Genomic DNA, 18,992 nt, shown 5'->3' with positions numbered 1-18,992 from the left:
GCAGATCTGGACTGTCCGTGGCATTGTATGTGGAGTCTGTTTTCAAGTTACAATGGTCCAGAAAAGACCATTGTATGTTGAAACTATTGTATGTTGAGGCCATTGTAAGTTGAGGGATCACTGTATAGCACTACTAGTTTTCTCATCTACAAGGTTCATCTTTATTATTCGGTTGTCCCTGATCTAGTGGGTGAAGCCTGTACACACTAAACACCAGCATAGAGGACATTATAGAGCAGTACTGAGCAGTTTAAGATGTGAATCAAACACCAGGGTAAGATCTAATACTCATTTGTAAGCTCCTGTAGTCTGTCTGCCACTCTTCCCCCCCTCCTTTTCCTTTTCTCACCTCCACACTCCACAGTCTTGTATGGGCAGCATGTACCGAGCCCTCAATGAATCAGTCTTGCCTTTTAGGAAGAATTTGAGCTGGAGCTGATTTTTTCAAAATGAATGATTCCTCTTGGGGAGGACAAAAAAGGAGTTCAGCAAGGGAAGTGGCATTTTTCTCTAATAAGATAGATTTAAAAGATTTGTATATGTCTGTACTAGTGATATATTGTTGAAATGACACTGACAATTTATTACAGAAAAGGGCCAGAAATTGTCAGCGGCTGCCCGAGTCTTATCATATATTATAATCCAAGTGTTAAATAAAAAATGACAATAAACAATGCATTATCATTAAGAGATATTTTACTGTTAGAACCAAGCATTTTTTTTACAACACTGCTATGTACATGCATTAACATCACTTTGGAAAAGAAGCTGGGACTGCAATAAGGCACGGGACAATAAATACGCATGGGGTGGGACAGCCAGGCTTTGTCTGAGGGGTCCAAGGCTTTCATTTGTCCCTTATAGATACTACGAGAAACAGGGAACCTGCCCAGGAGTAGGAATTGTAAGAGGTTGAACAGATGGAGGAATAGATATGGACAACTCAAATCACAACCCAAACACGTCTTCAGGAAACAGACATTCAATGCATCTCAACCCACACACATCTTCCCAAATACATCTTCAGGAAACAGTACTTCAATGTATCTCACACTAAGAGTAGCTTCTTGTGCTCCCCAGGGGAAGCACATTACAGGGCAGAGGCTGCTCCTTGCTTTATATATGTACCTATAGAAATGTAAACAATTGTTTGATCCTAGACCAGAGTGGGAAGATGCAATGGCCTCACCTCACAGCTGGATTTTACAAACAGTCTAATAAAACTGCGATTAGAACAGGCCTACGCTACATCAAGAATACTTTATACACATCTAAAAATTTACAAGCCGAGCCTGAGGGGAAAAAAAGCATTCATATTAACACAAAGTACAAAACTCCACAGTCATCTGTTCAATAACTGTGCACAGAACAGGTAGAGCCACAAGTCTTTAGGCAAAGGACAAAGGGTGAGCTGGATGAACATATTAACTGGGCCTGTCCCATTCCACACGAGGTAGCACATCAATGAGAAGGACTACCACAGTCACAATTGGCTTTTGCAGCATCTAGAAAAATATCTGGCTTCAAAAGTATCCCGTAAGACAAAATACTAAAGCCCTTGGCTCTTTCAAGATGTGGATGTCTATGACTGGCAGCAGTAATTCCCAGGGCTCATTTATGACTGACTGGTGTGATAGGGATGACAATGGCCATGGATCATAGGCGGCCATAAAGCTCAGAAGACTTCTGACATTAGCTGCTGTTACAGAGCACTGTGCTACAGTAACAATAACGCAGACTTGTGCTTCAATGGAGCAATACTGGTGATCAAGGAGTCACCCAGACTGGGCCACACACGCAGTAAAGACAGATCCTAGTCCGCACTGACAGGAGGGGGGTTCAGCTCTCGGATGGCATGGAGGATTCTCTTCATGTGGCCCACTTTTGTCACTCCCAACTCCTGCAGGAAAAAATTACGTTATTATCACAATATTGCAGCCAAAATAATAGGGAAAAAGTCACTTTGCATAAAAAACACAAGCAGAGAGGAGTACAAATTTCAACTAGCTGCAAAGCATAGTAACCATTCTGGAGCATTGTTAGTTAACAACAATTACATTCTGAATATATAAATTATATCTATATCATTGGACTAAATATTTATTTTAATCAAGTTAAAAGAGGTGTTCTCAACATCAAAAGTTATTGTCTGTCTTCAGGATAGCTGATCGGTGGAGATCAGACTCCTAAAACCCCCGCCAATCATAAGACCAGAGGACCAATGTCCCACGACTAAATGGAGCAGCAATGCTAATGGACAACCAGTTCTCCATTCACTCCCTATAGACTTCTGAACATTCACAGCTCCGCACTTAGCAACCTTTTGAAGCCCCATAAAAATGGCCAAAGATGCACTGCTGCTCTATTTATTTAAGTGACATGTAACCTCAGTGGGGGTCCCAATGGTCAGACAATTGCTGATCAATTAGTTATTCCTTATCCTGTGGATAGGGGATAACCTTTGGTGTTGGGAATACCCCTTTAATAATATTTTATTCTTTGTATTTAGATATGGAAATCTCTATGAGTGCATATAAACAGGGTAATCTTGAATGTATTGTAAGAGCCCCAACTACTCTGCATATTAAAAATAGTGTGCAGTATTCAACAAGTCCTCTTAGATGGAGTTCTGTCACTCTCTGTTTTGAATCTATTATGTAAAAGTGCCCCAACTATGACTTCTGGTACTGCATCTACATGATACTGTACAGACCTATAACACAAGTTTACATATATAGATGCAATAATTAAAAGGGGTACTCCGGTGAAAACCTTTTTTCTTTTAAAACAACTGGTGGCAGAAAGTTAAACATATTTGTAAATTACTTCTATTAAAAAATCTTAATCCTTCCTGTACTTATTAGCTGCTGAATACTACAGAGGAAATTCTTTTCTTTTTGGAATGCTCTCTGATGACATCAAGAGCACAGTGCTCTCTGCTGACGTTATTATAATAATAATAATTATAATGATTTATTTATTGTCGTCCTTAGTGGGATTTGAACCCAAGTCCCCAGCACTGCAAGGCAGCAGTGCTAACCACTGAGCCACCATGCTGCCCTTAGCATACATCTGCTATGCACGATTGCTAAAATGGACAGAGATGTCAGCAGAGAGCACTGTGCTCGTGATGTCATCAGTGTTCCAAAAAGAAAGAAATTTCCTCTGTAGCATTCAGCAGCTAATAAGTACTGGAAGGATTAAGATTTTTTAATAGAAGTAATTTACAAATATGTTTAACTTTCTGCCACCAGTTGATTTAAAAGAAAAAAGGTTTTCACCGGAGTACCCCTTTAACTACAGGGAGGCAGATCTTAACCTAAATTTCAACTTATACCATTTTTTATTTTTATTTTGCTAGCTGCAGCCAGATCTTTTGATAATGAGACAGAATAGATCATTCTTACTTTGTGTAAGGAGAGAAAGTCTATGACTGTGACCAATATGCTGCGATCCAGTGTGGTGCACTACATGTTACTGTGTGACTGGCACCATATTAAGGCCTTTTCCCTCTGCAGTTACGATACTATGCACCTTCCTCAAGGATGGGAAATGTGTTAATGGGTGATCATCAGTATTTTGCACCTGCGTGACCTTCCTTAAATAAGATTTTAGCTTGTCTGCATCCTGCTGGCATCTGGTATGTGAACTTGTCGTGTATGAATAAGTATGGCCTCTTTGGTAATATGAGATAGATAACTAGGGACTTAGTATTCTAAAGCTGGCCATACATCTCAGACAGCCGACAGCTATCTGTTCCAACTCCCCTCTCCCATACACATGCATGCTCAGATCTGCAAAGCATGTATGTGTACTAAATGAGGAGAGGGGAGTAACCCACTGCCAGACTCCTCTGCTAACAGCATATTTCCTTGGAGAACATAAGAACTGAGCATGCTAAAATCCAATTCATAGGTAACTCCCAACTCTCCTCTGACGGCAATGTCATGCGAGATTTTGGGGACCCCCATGCATATTAAATGGCTTGAAAGTGCTGCAAACTTTAATCTATGTGTATGGCTAGCTTAAAGGGGTATTCCGCCCCTAGACATCTTATCTCCTATCCAAAGGATAGGGGATAAGATGTCAGATCGCCGCGGTCCCGCTGCTGGGGACCCCCGGGATCCCCGCTGCGGCACCGCGCTATCATTACAGCACAGAGCGAGTTCGCTCTGTGCGTAATGACGGGCAATACGGGGGACGGAGCAGTGTGACGTCATGGTGCCGGCCGTCGTGACATCACGGCCCGTCCCCTTAATGCAAGTCTATGGGAGGGGGCGTGACGACCGCCACGCCCCCTCCCATAGACTTGTATTGAAAGGGGCGGGCCGTGACATCACGAGGGGCGGAGCCGTGACGTAACGATTCTCCGGCCCCTGTACCGCCCATCATTACGTGCAGAGCGAACTCGCTCTGTGCTGTAATGATAGCGCGGTGCCGCAGCGGGGATCCCAGGGGTCCCCAGCAGAGGGACCGCGGCGATCTGACATCTTATCCCCTATCCTTTGGATAGGGGATAAGATGTCTAGGGGCGGAATACCCCTTTAAGCCTAATAAAGGCCAAAATAAAATAATAAAGTATATTGATGAGACTCTAGCCTAGACTACTGCAAACAGATCTAACCTAAAAGTTTTAATGCCCAAAATGTTATGCTTTTGCAACAAATTGAAGACAAGAGCACTGACATATTAGAAATACTACAATGTTTGCTGGACCAGAGCTTAGTGGTGTTAACACATGGAAGACGACCATCAACACTTGCTTGGTAGAACAGCAATAACTGTGATTGTTTGCATGCAAGCGTAGCACTGAACAAAGGGTGCGGAAAACAGGTAACATAATATTAGAAATGCCATCATTGTTTGTGTTGTGTAGAGGCCTGAAGACATGGTAACATTTAATATCATGCACTGACTGTAGAGCAATGATCAATAGGGATTACCAACAGACAGGGGTCACATAGGTTTAGTAGTGAATGTATTGGCAGTATGCTTACAATTAGCATGCACTGACAACAAAGAGAAGTGTTAGCTGAACATGAAATGTTAAACAAGTTGTAGTAGATGGCATAACACAAAGATCATGGAGAACATGCAGAGGTTGGTTGCAAGGATGGCATAAAACACAGACAAAGAGCAGGAGAGGTCCGGACTCCACTGTGGGTCTGAAATCTGAGAGAGATACCTTGAGGTCTCGGCGCTCCAGTTGTAGGAGCTCACAGCCTCGGATGTCATGGCGAGTAAAGACCTCCTTGTACTCAGACAGACTGAGACGCTCCAACCAAAGAGACACCTCCTCCGTCCCCCAAAGGTGAGCTGTCAGAAAGAGCAGTAAGAAACCAAATCCCAAAGCACAGAAAAACCACATCCCAAGGGACAGATTACCCACAGTTCAGAGCAAAGGAATCATTGCAACTGCAAGATACAAGGACCATGGAAAGACACACACCACACAATTGTTCACCCAGTATTTATACATTGAGACATTGTTAAATAAAACCTATATTTCATTATTATATGCAAATAAACACATCTTTTAGTTGAACGTGTACAGTAATAACTTAAAGAACTAAAACTGCTTTATATAAAGACATTAAGGCATAGGCAGATTTCACAAAGGAGGAAAAACAAGTACAGTGACCCCTCGACCTACGATGGCCCCGACATACGATAATTTCAACATGCGATAGCCTCTCAGAGGCCATCGCATGTTGTAGGCAGCATCAACATACGATGCTTTTGTATGTCGGGGCCATCGCATAAACGGCTATCCGGCAGCGCTGACTGCTTCAGCTGCCACCGGATAGCCGTATACGGTGCCCCGTGAGCTCCGGTGATGTCTCTTACCTGTCCTCGGGGCTCCGGCTCATCCTCTTGGGGATCCCTGCATCATCGGCGCTCTCCATCGACGTCTTCACGTTGCTGCGCACACCGTCCCGTCATCCAATAGGAGCGGCGTGCGTAGCGACATGATGGCAGCGACTGAGAGTGCGGATGCCGGGGAGGCAGAGGCCTTGCCGGAACGTCGGGGACACCTCGGGGACACGGCGACAGTGATGGAAGGCGACATCCCGGAGCGGCGGGGAAAGGTGAGTACAACTTCCTCTAACAGTGGTCTACAACCTGCAGACCTCCAGATGTTGCAAAACTACAACACCCAGCATGCCCGGACAGCCAACGGCTGTCCGGGCATGATGGGTGTTATAGTTTTGCAACATCTGGAGGTCCGCAGGTTGTAGACCACTGTCCTATACTTTACAGATCCCTCAACATGCGATGGTTTCAACAAACCATGGTCCGTTTGGAACGGATTACCATTGTATGTTGAGGGACCACTGTAAATGGATCACTGCCCAATAAGGCTCCACAAGTCAATGTGGGCCTAAAATTATTAATAGTGTCCATCGACTGGTGAAGCTTTTGCAGAGAAACTTCTGACATAAAACATCTTTTATTTTGGTTCATATCTTAAATAACAGGTTAAAGAGACTAGATTAGGGATTAGAATAACACAGCTGCTTTCTTCTAGAAACACCCCCACACTTGTCCTGGGTTTATGTGTGTGGTATTGGAGCTCAGTTCCATTTAAGTAAATGGAATAAAGTTGTAATACCGCACACAACCTGAAGACAGGCGAGGTGCTGTTTTCTTGGAAGAAAGCAGCTATTTTTTCATAATCCGTGATAACCCCTTTAACACAAAAATCATCTGTTCTGCACATTTATATTCCTATATTCTTATGGGTTTCTTCCTCTGTACATAAGAACATTATGCATATGTATCATTATATTCATGCATATTTTAAGGAAGGGTCACTACCTCACAGTGTAAATAAATGGAAATACTGCTGGCACTAGCCAGACTCCGCTCACATCTCTGTCTTTTTAGCGGTTCTTTGAAACACTCATTTAAACCCAAAGGCCTCAACTATATTCTGCTAAAAAGTGTGTTGAAGGCATCACATTTTTTTTGTGTGCCGCATTACTACTTGGGCACCAGATGGTTGCCCTGGCAGCTGCAATGCCCAGCTTTGACACTGAATGAGATTGTTACTAGGGCTGCGACTAACGATTTTTTTCATAATCGATTACTTTGCCAATATTGTTTTGATTAATCAAGTAATCAGGTAAAAATAATTATAATGGAGAAGAAGATAAATTGTGAGTTAGATCAGGGAGAGAGTTAACGAGGGGATCAGACTGAAGGTTAGTTTTAGGTAAGGGATGCATTGTGTGTTAAGAGAGAGTTTGTGGGGTCGGCTAGATGCTGTGCTTTGCGGAGGCTGAGAGGAGTAGCTTTTTAATATATTTAAATACGTATATTAATTCTTCTAAATGTATTTCCCTTTTTTTTTTTTCCTTCTAAGCGCTATATATCCCTCCCTGTTTTTTACTTCTGGCCAGATAGGAGGTGCAGCAAATTCCCTGGTTGTCTATCTTTCGTGCCCCCAGCAGCCCATTTGGTGAAGAGGGGGCCAGCATACATAATCGTCCACTTCCAGCATCTTCTATTGTGAGTCTGACCTTTAGCACAGAGCCTGACAACCGGCGACTCACGGAAGCTGCAGAAGATTACGTGTGCTGCGGAGCCTTAACAGGCTGCCGAGAACCACATTTGCATATATACAGTGATAATCGCAAAGTGTATGTGAACTTTAGAAATTGTCTGACCAACTAATCAACCAACCGATTAATCGATTAACAAAATAGTTGACAACTTTTTTCATAATCGATTAGTTGCCAATTAATCTATTAGTTGTTTCAGCCCTAATTTTAACCAACCTTAGTTCCATTTTGTAACGTGTATGCAGTTGTATAGGCTGCTTGGGAGGACTATAACTTTATGTTCTTTTTTCCTCTCTTTTTGTAAATATTATATCTCCTTCGAACCTTTAGAAAACTCTTACCATGTATGCCTAGATCCAAGAGTAGCTGTGGTCATTTCTATTATTTTTTGTTATTCTTAATAATGTAGGTTAGAAAATAAGATAATAAATAGGATTGGTCTCATATATTACATAAATGTGGCCCCCTTTTCTGTGCATACAAACTTCTGTAAGTATCTATTTCCCTCACAGCTAGTGTTAAATTCACATTTACCGGGTGGTCCCATGCTGCTCCGGGCCTCCTTGTTCTTAGTGTTTTTTTCCTTCTTGAACTTGTTTACCAGTCTAAACCGACTGCTACGTCTTAATTTGGAGTAATCCAGAGCCCCCTACGGAGAGATCACAACCATCAGCTACTAGAAACAAACACTGAGGAACAAAGTGTGTTCATTTCATAAATGTTAACATACTGCAGACTAAGGAATAAAAGAGGATTAAATCCAGAGGTCAGACCCCTAGCAATTGGCGAGAACAGGGACAAAATGGTCTCCAGAATTATGGCAGCCCAATGCAAACCATTCATTCTGGGAACTATTTTGTCCATGTTATCCAGATTGGTGGGGGTCCAAGTAGTTTGACCCCCACAGATCATCTTTCTATGCCATATCCTATGGATAGTGGAACAAAAATGTTATAGGGGTCAGAAAGTTTTAACATTTTTTTAAAAAAGTTTACAATTTTTTTTAAAATTTGTAAAACATGACAGAAACCAAACAAATTTGGTATTGCTGTAATCAGGGGGCGACCAAAAGTATCAAAATAACATGTTCGTTTGACCACAAGGTGAATCGTGTAATAAAGAAAAACCCCAAATTAGCAAAATTGCCTTATTTTTTTTTTTTTTTGTAATTTCACCTCACAAATATTTTTTTGTTTTGTTTTGGAGCATAAGTGATGGAGGAGAAAACAAAAGTGCCAAAACTAAATTAATAAACTAATAAATAACTTTTTTACATACTATTTTGGTTGAAATTATTTTGTGTACCAGGACAAGTGGATTGTCATGAGGGACAAGTGGATTGTCATGAGGGACAAGTGGATTGTGCTCTGTTTAAGTCCCTTGAAAAAGTAGATTTTTTTTTCATTTTATATTTCCGTAACTCGGCCTGGACTGTCTCTATGACAGGTTAAAAAGATAAAGTCGGACTTTCTTCTACTACAGGCTTAGTTAACTAAATTGTACGATTTACTATGATGCTCTCTGCACTGGGACGACATTGAGTGTCTTTATTTAAAAAAATAAAAAAAGTACAAAATTTCAATACTCACTTCTTCTCCAGGCTCATTGTTCTGGCACAGCCATGGGATGTCCGCAAGTGTCCGCAGCTCCAGCTCTGTGCTACTGAGGGAGGTAATCAGCTGTTCTTTCTGAGGAGGATCCAAAAGCTTCAGGAGAAAATTGTTACAGTATAGGTAAAATTGTCAGCCTTGTGTGCTGTTTCTAATCTTTCTGGTTTTAAAGTAAACCTGTCAGATGATTTATTCTGACCTAGCCCGCATACAGTGGTTGATATCTTTCTTTATTAATCAGCCTGTTTGGGTGGGGTAAACAGCCTCTCATTGGAGTCCTGTTGGGTTTTTATGTGAAAAAGACAAAAAGGTGCGCTACTAGCGTGGACAGTATAACAGTGTGCGCAAAATTGAAGGCTTACCGGATCGTGTTGTGCTCAGGGCACAACACCTCTGCAGGCATAAAGACTCGCAGGAAGAAATGGAGATCAGCAGTCACGGTTTCCTTTCCAGGTTCCTCTTGGTCGCTGGATGGGCAATGAAAGTGGTGGATAAAATCCAGGAAAACAGGAATTACCATACGGCGCTTTTTTCTCCTAGGACAGATGCAGGCAGCAGTCCATATGACAGGTTAATGGATTCTTTATTGTGCAACTTCAAGTTTCGAGCTCGTGCTGAGCTCTTCTTCAGGCATATGATACATAACATTAAAAACAAGTGATTTAAAAGCCCGGGGAAATAACATCTTCCGGGTCACCAGGTCATTACAATTTAAATAAATAATTAAATACCGTGTTTTAAACTTAATAAAATGTAACAAATATCGACGTACATGTAAAACAAGGGTCAAACTGGATTACATGTGTGTGGCAGATCTTAAAATAAGGGGCTTTAAAGACACTATATAGCGCTGCTACCCCCGTGTGTTGCCCACGCCAGCCACCTCTGGATGAATGAACTCCAGAGCAAGGCTGGGTAAACAAACTAGAGTAGAGTTACATTCGCTAGATTGGGACTGCCGGCGGATGTAAACACTCCCATGCTGTGTGGGTGTTTGTTGAAAGACACGCGCGGACCTATCAGGCAGCGCTAATCCCGACAGCAGTAAGTGTTGTGATGAGCGCGTGATGTCTGATCGGGGATGTGACTAGTGTGCTCTGATTAACAGAGACATAACTGTGATATCCCTGCAAGTTCAATTGCACGGGGATCACTGTTATTGGGCTGGCACCTGTGCGATGTAAGTATCGGCATCACCGTGATGCGCTCAGTGTCACAGATGCAACAGTGCATGGGGCGTTAGACGCTGAATGCAGCATGCTGCCACAATGAGCAAGAAGATCTATTTGAGCGGTGTGACTCGGAGGTTTAATAATGTCAGTGATGTCTATGGGGGAGATTTATCAAAACCTGTGCAGAGGAAGAGTGGTGCAGTTGCCCATAGCAACCAATCAGATTGCTTCTTTCATTTTCCACAGGCCTCTTTAGAGGCCTGTGGAAAATGAAAGAAGCAATCTGATTGGTTGCTATGGGCAACTGCACCACTCTTCCTCTGCACAGGTTTTGATAAATCTCCCCCTATGTGAGTGACATTATACGGGGGTAACTGTTAGGATATTAGTTAGTGTGCTGACATGTGTGTGATGTCAGCATCAGTTAAACGCGCTCCATGCCATAGATGTAACTATACGTAATAATGCCATCAGCACGATGTGTCTGTAAGAGCGATGTGCAAAGAATTTTAGGGAAGGTAATTTTAATGGGCACTAAAGTATAATGGGCACTAAAGTTATATGTGCACTACAGTTATATGATTATATGAGACTGTGCCACCAGGATACGGGGCACCCGTCTGATACAATCAATATAAGCACTAAGGGAATAGACTATTGGATCGTGCTGTAATAAGCCTGTCTCTAAGTGGAGGGATGCATACAGTGTGAGAAAAGGCCCTTTTATAAAAGGAATAAACATATAACTGGTGTATTATGCACCAGTGAGCCCGGAGGTCGGTAGGCTATTTCTTCTTGCGGCCATAACGAACGAGATGATACACTCACGTCCAATACAGTTAAATGAATGGATATTCAAGGGGCAATTAAATCACATTAAAAAGTGTGCAGTGGCAAAGAATTGTATAAGAGTTTCAAAACTGGGACAGTTAAATGGACATAAATTGTCTTTCAACACACACCCACACAGCATGGGAGTGTTTACATCCGCCGGCAGTCCCAATCTAGCGAATGTAACTCTACTCTAGTTTGTTTACCCAGCCTCGCTCTGGAGTTCATTCATCCCGAGGTGGCTGGCGTGGGCAACACACGTGTCTTTAAAGCCCCTTATTTTAAGATCTGCCACACACATGTAATCCAGTTTAACCCTTGTTTTACATGTGCATCGATATTTGTTACATTTTATTAAGTTTAAAACACGGTATTTAATTATTTATTTCAATTGTAATGACCTGGTGACCTGGAAGATGTTCCTTCCCCGGGCTTTTAAATCACTTGTTTTTAATGTTATGTATCATATGCCTGAAGAAGAGCTCAGCACGAGCTCGAAACTTGAAGTTGCACAATAAAGAATCCATTAACCTGTTATATGGACTGCTGCCTGCATCTGTCCTAGGAGAAAAAAGCGCCGTATGGTAATTCCTGTTTTCCTGGATTTTATCCACCACTTTCTGTTGGGTTTACATTGTGATTGTGCCATCTATGTCACATATTCGTTGGCAAGTTGTCAAAATGGGATGCCAACATATACGTCCATGGACAGGCACCGCACCTGTCATCTGTAATAGCCTGAAGTAGACAGCTAGTCGTTAAAGTGAATGGTGCCCTAGCCAGATTGTGCACATATACGTCAGCATCCCATTTTTATGTGACATGGACAGTACAGTCATAATGTGAACCCAGCTTTACTTTGCCTTTTGCTAAGTAATCCTGCTCCCTATAAGCCTATATATCACAGAACTTCGCTTCTCCCCCTTTATTATTTCCCTCTATCAAATATAGTGGCATGAATCACCTGACAAGTTTATTATAGGAAATAACACTTAAAAGGGGTTCTCCACTGTCCTGCCTTCCGGAGCTCTGCTTGCAGTGTCCGGAAGTTTATTACTGCGAACGCTGTGTGCGGGCTTCCGTGTTCGAGGCCGCCCCCTCGTGAAGTAACGCCCGCGGTGTGACGTCACGATGGGGGCGGCCTCGAACACGGAAGCCCGCACACAGCGTTCGCAGTAATAAACTCCCGGACGCTGCGAGCTGGATATACAGATGAAAATGTCACATCAGTCCCCTACTCACCAAAGCCATCTTTCCGGTTAGCAGGAGCTCCGTCTCATTCAGTAAAACTCGAACATTAGTTACCATTTCCATTACATAAGTGCAGCTTAGACCCTGAAACAACATAGTACTGGAAACCATTAGAGAAAAGATCAATGCTACAGACATAACTGCATTTATTATTATTAGTCTATGGGGGAAATGTATCAATGCTTATACCAGATAACTGATGTAACAAAAGTCGCACATTTTTGTGCAACCGCCTCCCCCACAATTTTTCTGCAAATTGAGGCTTGTACAAAAAAAATTTGACTTTCTTTTATGCCAAAAAACTAGCATGCAAGTCTTGATAAATTCCCCTCCTGAAAGCTTATTAAACTGCTCATGAATGTGGAACCTGGGCTTCACAAACTGGTTGAAGAACACAGTACACCTCCAAAATGCAGGCATCAAGGTGGACTCAAGGTAAATAAGGTGTGGACTAGTTAGGAAGGCGTCCTTAACTTAAAGGGGTACCCCGCCCCTGGCATCTTATCCCCTATCCAAAGGGACCCCCGGGATCGCCGCTGCGGCACCCCGCCATCATTACTGCACAGAGCGAGTTTGCTCTGTACGTAATGACGGGCGATACAGGGGCCGGAGCAGCGTGAAGTCATGGCTCCGCCCCTCATGACATCACGGCCCGTCCCCTTAATGCAAGTCTATGGCAGGGGGCGTGACGACCACCACGCCCCCTCCCATAGACTTGTATTGACGGGGCGGGGCGTGACGTCACGAGGGGCGGAGCCGTGACGTAACGATGCTCCGGCCCTTGTATTGCCCGTCATTACGTGCAGAGGGTTCTTGCTCTGTGCTGTAATGATAGCGGGGTGCTGCAGCAGCGATCCCCGGGGTCCCCAGCAGCGGGACCCCGGCGATCTGACATCTTATCCCCTATCCTTTGGATAGGGGATAAGATGTCTAGGGGTGGAGTACTCCTTTAAAAGGTACCTGTCACAACGATCCAGTGGCAAGATATGTGTAAAATGTTTGGGCAGTCTTGTAGCCAGAGATTTGGCCTGACATGACTTGACCAAGTTCCAACCAAAGTCTATGGGGGGTATTTATCAATTTTGCCTGTTGACAGTTTCTTTTTACCCTTTTTTTTTTCACTTTGGTTTTCGTGGACATGCACCAAATTTATCATTTGGTGCAAGTTGTTAGTAATTTTGGCTCAAATGTTGAAATCAGCTGTTCCCAGCGCCTTTTACACAGAACTTACCGCCACAGAGGACGCGTATTTTACCCTGTAGAGCAGCCATTTCGGAGTCCCTCCTGCAGTATATCAGCAAGCGACAGGAGTTATTTTCTTTTGTGGGGTTTATAGCCACCATGTGAAATGGATTTTATTTTCAACTTGAGTAGTTTTTTTTTTTTTTTTTACTCTAGTGCATTGGTCTTCAACCTGCGGACCTCCAGTTGTTGCAAAACTACAATTCCCAGCATTCCCGGACAGCCATTGGCTGTCCGGGCATGCTGGGAGTTGTAGTTTTGCAACATCTGGAGGTCCGCAGGTTGGAGACCACTGCTTTAGTGCTTACCTTTCCTGAACCTATGCGGCCATGTCCAATGTTGGCTCAACGGAGGGTGAAGGTTCCTCAGAGACAACTATGTCACAGGATAGTATTGAGCAGCCCTGGAGGCGTCGCTGCTTTCACCCAAAAAATGTTTTAATGTATTTTGACGCCTTTAACATTTTCTGACATTGCTAAGTGTGTTTTCCATGTGCAAAATTTCTTGGCGGGGATTTGCGCCAAAAAAACGAGATTTGCGCCAAAGATCGATTGACGCAAATGATGAATTACTGACTAAAGTTAAAATCACACACAGGAGCGTGTGATTTTGAGAAAGTTGTAAAAATGACAGTGGAGAAGATGCGCCAAAATGTATTGCGCCAAAGTTACGTGAAATATAACACATAAATCCTTTGATAAATACCCCCCTATGAGACTAATGATCATGTCATGTCAAACCAATATACCCTCCCTTCCCCTAGGGGCGCCCTAATTTTTGTTGTTTGATGTCAAACCAAGCCTTAGGCTGCTGCCAGATTGTTGTGACAGGTACGTTTTGAAGACTATGGACACTTTTGAATGCTTTTCTTTAGTGTGAAAAGAGACATTTTATACATAGGTTTTCATTAAAATCATTATTTGGTTTTCAAAAAGAAAATAACGTACATTTTTGCACAAGTGAGGAACAACAACAAAGAGAAAAAACAGTAGTACAAAGGGAAAGTAAAAGTAAGGTAGTGTTACCGTACTTTTAAAACCTCTGACAAAATAGGGCACAGCTGACAGCATTGTATGTCAAGAAAAAGAAGAAGTTTGTCGGCTAAACACTATGGCGGAGATTTATTAAAACCTGTCATGAGGAAAAGTTGCTGAGTTGCCCATAGCAACCAATCAGATCGCTTCTTTCATTTTTCTGAGGCCTTGTCAAAAATGAAAGAAGCGATCTGATTGGTTGCTATGGGCAACTCAGCAAGTTTTCCTCATGACAGGTTTTGATTAGAGATGAGCGAAATTACAGTAAATTCGATTCGTCACGAACTTCTCGGCTCGGCAGTTGATGGCTTTTCCTGCATAAATTAGTTCAGCTTTCCGGTGCTCCGGTGGTCTGGAAAAGGTGGATACAGTCCTAGGAAAGAGTCTCCTAGGAATGTATCCACCTTTTCCAGCCCACGGGAGCACCTGAAAGCTGAGCCGAGAAGTTTGTGACGAATCAAATTTACTGTAAGTTCGCTCATCTCTAATTTTGATAAATCTCCCCCTATATGCTTAACTTATCTATGACCAGAATAAAAAATAAATAAAATGAAGGGTCTCCCATAGACTTATTCCTCTAAACCACAACACAGGCATTTCTGATATTCAGTCACTTTACCTCTCAGACTGCACAACCCAATAGGACATTACACAATAAACACTTTAAATAGATAAAACAAAATGCCTAACTCTTAAACTACTAACAGGATTCTGTTCTTACTGATAAATCCGTTTTGCTGAAGCCAAGTGAGGTTAAGTAGCATCTATAATAGGCAGGACACTTGGCAAAGAAATGTTTCCACTACTCAAAAAGAACCCTAAATGTGCTATTTATTCACTCATCCACCTAATACACAAAATAATGACACAAAATGGTCATTTTCTATGAATAGAAAGATCCTATACTGTTTCTCTAAAGACAAAGCCAAGTGTAGAGAAGGCCCTACAGCAAGAATACAAAAAATGTATACAAAATATGTTAGATGAGCAGTAAGATAGAGAGAAACCTGGCTGCAACGTCCATGGCAGGCCATATATCCAGTGGGGGGCCTACACTGACCCCCCCCCCCCTATATATTCAGGGTCTCACCAAAAAATATAGCATGTTCAACCGTAGCATGTTCCCCAAGGGGGCAATCTCTACACTTAAAGTGGTACTCCACTGGAAAACATTTTTTTTTATCAACTGGTGCCAGAAAGTTAAACACAGATTTGTAAATTACTTCTATTTAAAAATCTTAATCCTTCCAGTACTTATCAGCAGCTGTATGCTCCACAAGAAGTTCTTTTCTTTTTGAATTTCCTTTCTGTCTGACCACAGTGCTCTCTGCTGACACCTCTGTCCATTTTAGGAACTGTCCAGAGTACAAGCAAATCCCCATAGCAAACCTCTCCTGCTCTGGACAGTTCCTGACATAAACAGAGGTGTCAGCATAGAGAACTGAGGTCAGACAAAGGAAATTCAAAAAGAAAAGAATGTCTAGAATTAGAAAACATAGCAGTTTTCTTCCAGTAACACAGGTTGTAACTGGTATTCAACCAGTGGGCAGAAGTGGCAATGTATTTTGGAAGATATCAGCCATGCTTTCTAATTCTGGACAGTAATCTGATAAATTGTGTAGTACTTCCATCTAAATGACATCACAGGCTATGGTTAGACATCAGTGAAGAAAAGTCAAAACATCTAGGGCTGTGGGAGACAGCAGCTTCTTCAGCTAAGGGATGAGGGAATTTCATGTTGGGAGTTGAACATATGACACTTAAAGGGGTACTCCGCTCCTAGGCATGTTATCCCCTATCCAAAGGATAGAATGGACATGAATGGAGGGGGTCTTCTTATGTCTAAGGCCATGTCCAGATGTGATGAAAATTTTGGATGGTGAGCCCATGGCAAAACCTGCAGATTTTGCAGCATATATTTTTTTTTTTTTTTTTTTATTGTTTTATTGAAAAAATAAAAAAACCATTGGCATTACAGAAGAAAAAGGTAGGCAAGAGCATACAAAATCCAGGGATGACATAGTAAAAAGTACATAATACCTAACCAACTAACAGTGGTAAAGACTAACATAAGTGAGCTAGGCGATTAACAATTGTAAACAGAACAAGCACCCGCAGGTGCCATAAAGTCAAAAACATAAACATAGGTCCTTTATTCTCTTAAGGCACTAGGTGAGAGTATACTCATAAATGAAAGATAATGATAAAGTTATGCACGAATCGAGGAGACATTAAGCTGCTGCCACTGAGAGAACTCACAATATAGCAAGGTAGACATAGTAAGTATACACAAATTGGGTACTGTCTTGAGGCAACTAATGGTCAGTCAAGCCACGAATGGAGACTAGGGAGCAATGAGTGGATGCAGAGGAGCACATGGGAACCCCATCCGGTCCAGGAGATTTTCCTTTGACCATGTCAGAAACGGCATCTTGCAGTTCAAGCAAGGTAAGGGGAGAATCTAGAAAATCCCGATGCTCAGCAGAGATGGTGGGAAAATCAATGGCATTCAGTTAGGCATGTAATTGAGCAGGGCTATTACTCACCTTAGACGTAAATAAGGAGGAGAACCGGCCTGCAATGTCAGAGATGGCAACCAGCAAGGAGCCATCTAAGGCTCTAATCTTAAGGATAGGAGGTGCGGCAGTATACTGCCGAACTAAGTGCGCTAATAATTTGCTAGATTGATTCACATGGTGTCGTCCGGCACGGAGACCCGCTGCTCCACCTCAGTTACCCGGTCTCTAAGATTATGCATGTCCTGCCGCAGGAGCCCTACATCCACCAGCACCTCTTCCATCTTGCCCATGAGGGATGTGCTGCTGGTCTGTATAGCAGTAAGCAGCATCTCACTAACCTCCCGTAGAGTCAGCTCGGGGACATCTGATTCTGGCTCCAAGGTGTCAGTTAGTTATGGCTGGGGTGGAGAGTCAGAGCGGGAGGCCTGGGCCGCAGATGCGTGGCCGGCAACATCTTGTTTGCCAGTGCGGCAAACTCTTAGCTTTTCTGCCGCCGATTTCTCCTACCCTCGGCACGGATCTTGCTTAGGGCCCATCTCCTTAGCTTCAAATCTGGTAATTGGTGTCTGGGAAGCCAGGATGGGTATTCAGGATGGAGATTCAGCAGGCTCTAAGCGGGAGCACTCACTCCGTAACACCGCTCATGCCAAGCTCCAGGCCATTCCCCCCCCCCCATTTTGCTGCAGATTTAGCATAGGTTTTCCCCTGTTACATCCATATTAGTAAATTAAAGGGGTTATCTACCATATGGTGATTTTGGTACTAACCTGCCAGAACTGGGTATTTCCTTTTTGATTTTGTTCTCCAAACTACACAACCCACAGTTCCATGTTTGAAAGTTTGAGGTCACTTTCCTTCCTCCCACACATCAGCCACCCCACCCATTGAAACAGTGTTTTCTAACCAGGGGGCCTCTGATCACCTGACTAGTGATGTCAGGTCTCGACGCACTGCTACCTGGGAAATCCCGAGACATGAGTAATTTTGTATGTTGTTAAATTGTTGTTGATCATCACATAAGAATTGTGAGACTACCATCACACACACAGGTAGATACACTATATTATGAACTACACTAACTTTACAGCCCCTGTAGCATAGTCAAATAAAGCAGAAAAAATCCAGAACAAATCCACAACAGAATATAAATAATCTGCAGCATGCTTGTATATCTGGTTGTAAAAGTCTGCACAATGTAAAATGTCAGATACTTCTTGCTATTGCATCCCATTAAAAGCTTAAATCAGCAGCATTTGTGCCATGTGTGAATTTAGCCTTAGGCTATTTCTTAGCCTGTTACTAATCTGACGTAATTTGGCAGAGAGTGAGATATCTCCTGGAATATATTCTATATTACATGCATGATAGGATACATCCTGTTTGAGTAGAAAGTTATAAAAGTAGTCTTTTGACTCGAAATGTTATATAAACATTAACGCAAGGACATTTAATTTGACTGATCAGAAGATTATATGCTAATAAGTGACTTTGGGTCAACATCAGACTTGATTAAAACATGAGAAAGGTATGAATGGCCGGCACAGCTTTACAGTCCTTAAAGGGTATTCCAGGATTTTTTTTTATTTGACTATGCTACAGGGGCTGTAAAGTTAGTAAAGTTCATAATATAGTGTCTGTACCTGTGTGTGATGGTTTTCTAACAATTCTTCTGTGATTTTAACCCCTATATTTATATTTACCAGCATACAAAATTACTGTTGTCTCAGATTTTTCCCAGGTTACAATGCGGCCGACACCTGACTCCCTA

General features: G+C 42.5%; 1 protein-coding gene across 6 annotated transcripts in view; it reads right to left on the bottom strand.

The window, feature by feature from the left end:
* Positions 1-678: 678 nt before the first annotated feature.
* DGKD (diacylglycerol kinase delta) overlaps positions 679-18,992 on the bottom strand; it is a 113,447-nt gene continuing 95,133 nt past the window's right edge. For 5 of the 6 annotated variants that reach the window (XM_056564673.1, XM_056564668.1, XM_056564672.1 and 2 more), the window contains 5 exons: positions 12,421-12,513; positions 9,155-9,271; positions 8,100-8,214; positions 5,186-5,316; positions 679-1,900 (listed from right to left, as the gene is read on the bottom strand). In XM_056564673.1, the coding sequence (XP_056420648.1) occupies positions 1,814-1,900; positions 5,186-5,316; positions 8,100-8,214; positions 9,155-9,271; positions 12,421-12,513 (543 nt within the window). In that variant the 3' untranslated portion in view covers positions 679-1,813. The remainder of the gene's footprint in view (positions 1,901-5,185; positions 5,317-8,099; positions 8,215-9,154; positions 9,272-12,420; positions 12,514-18,992) is intronic. The other variant, XM_056564669.1, reaches the window with a different exon arrangement.

This window comes from Hyla sarda, chromosome 3, assembly GCF_029499605.1.
Source record: "Hyla sarda isolate aHylSar1 chromosome 3, aHylSar1.hap1, whole genome shotgun sequence".
In the NCBI taxonomy this organism is placed as follows: domain Eukaryota; kingdom Metazoa; phylum Chordata; class Amphibia; order Anura; family Hylidae; genus Hyla; species Hyla sarda.
The sequence above is the reverse complement of the archived record's forward strand: the minus strand, read 5'-3'. Positions and strand labels throughout refer to the sequence as shown.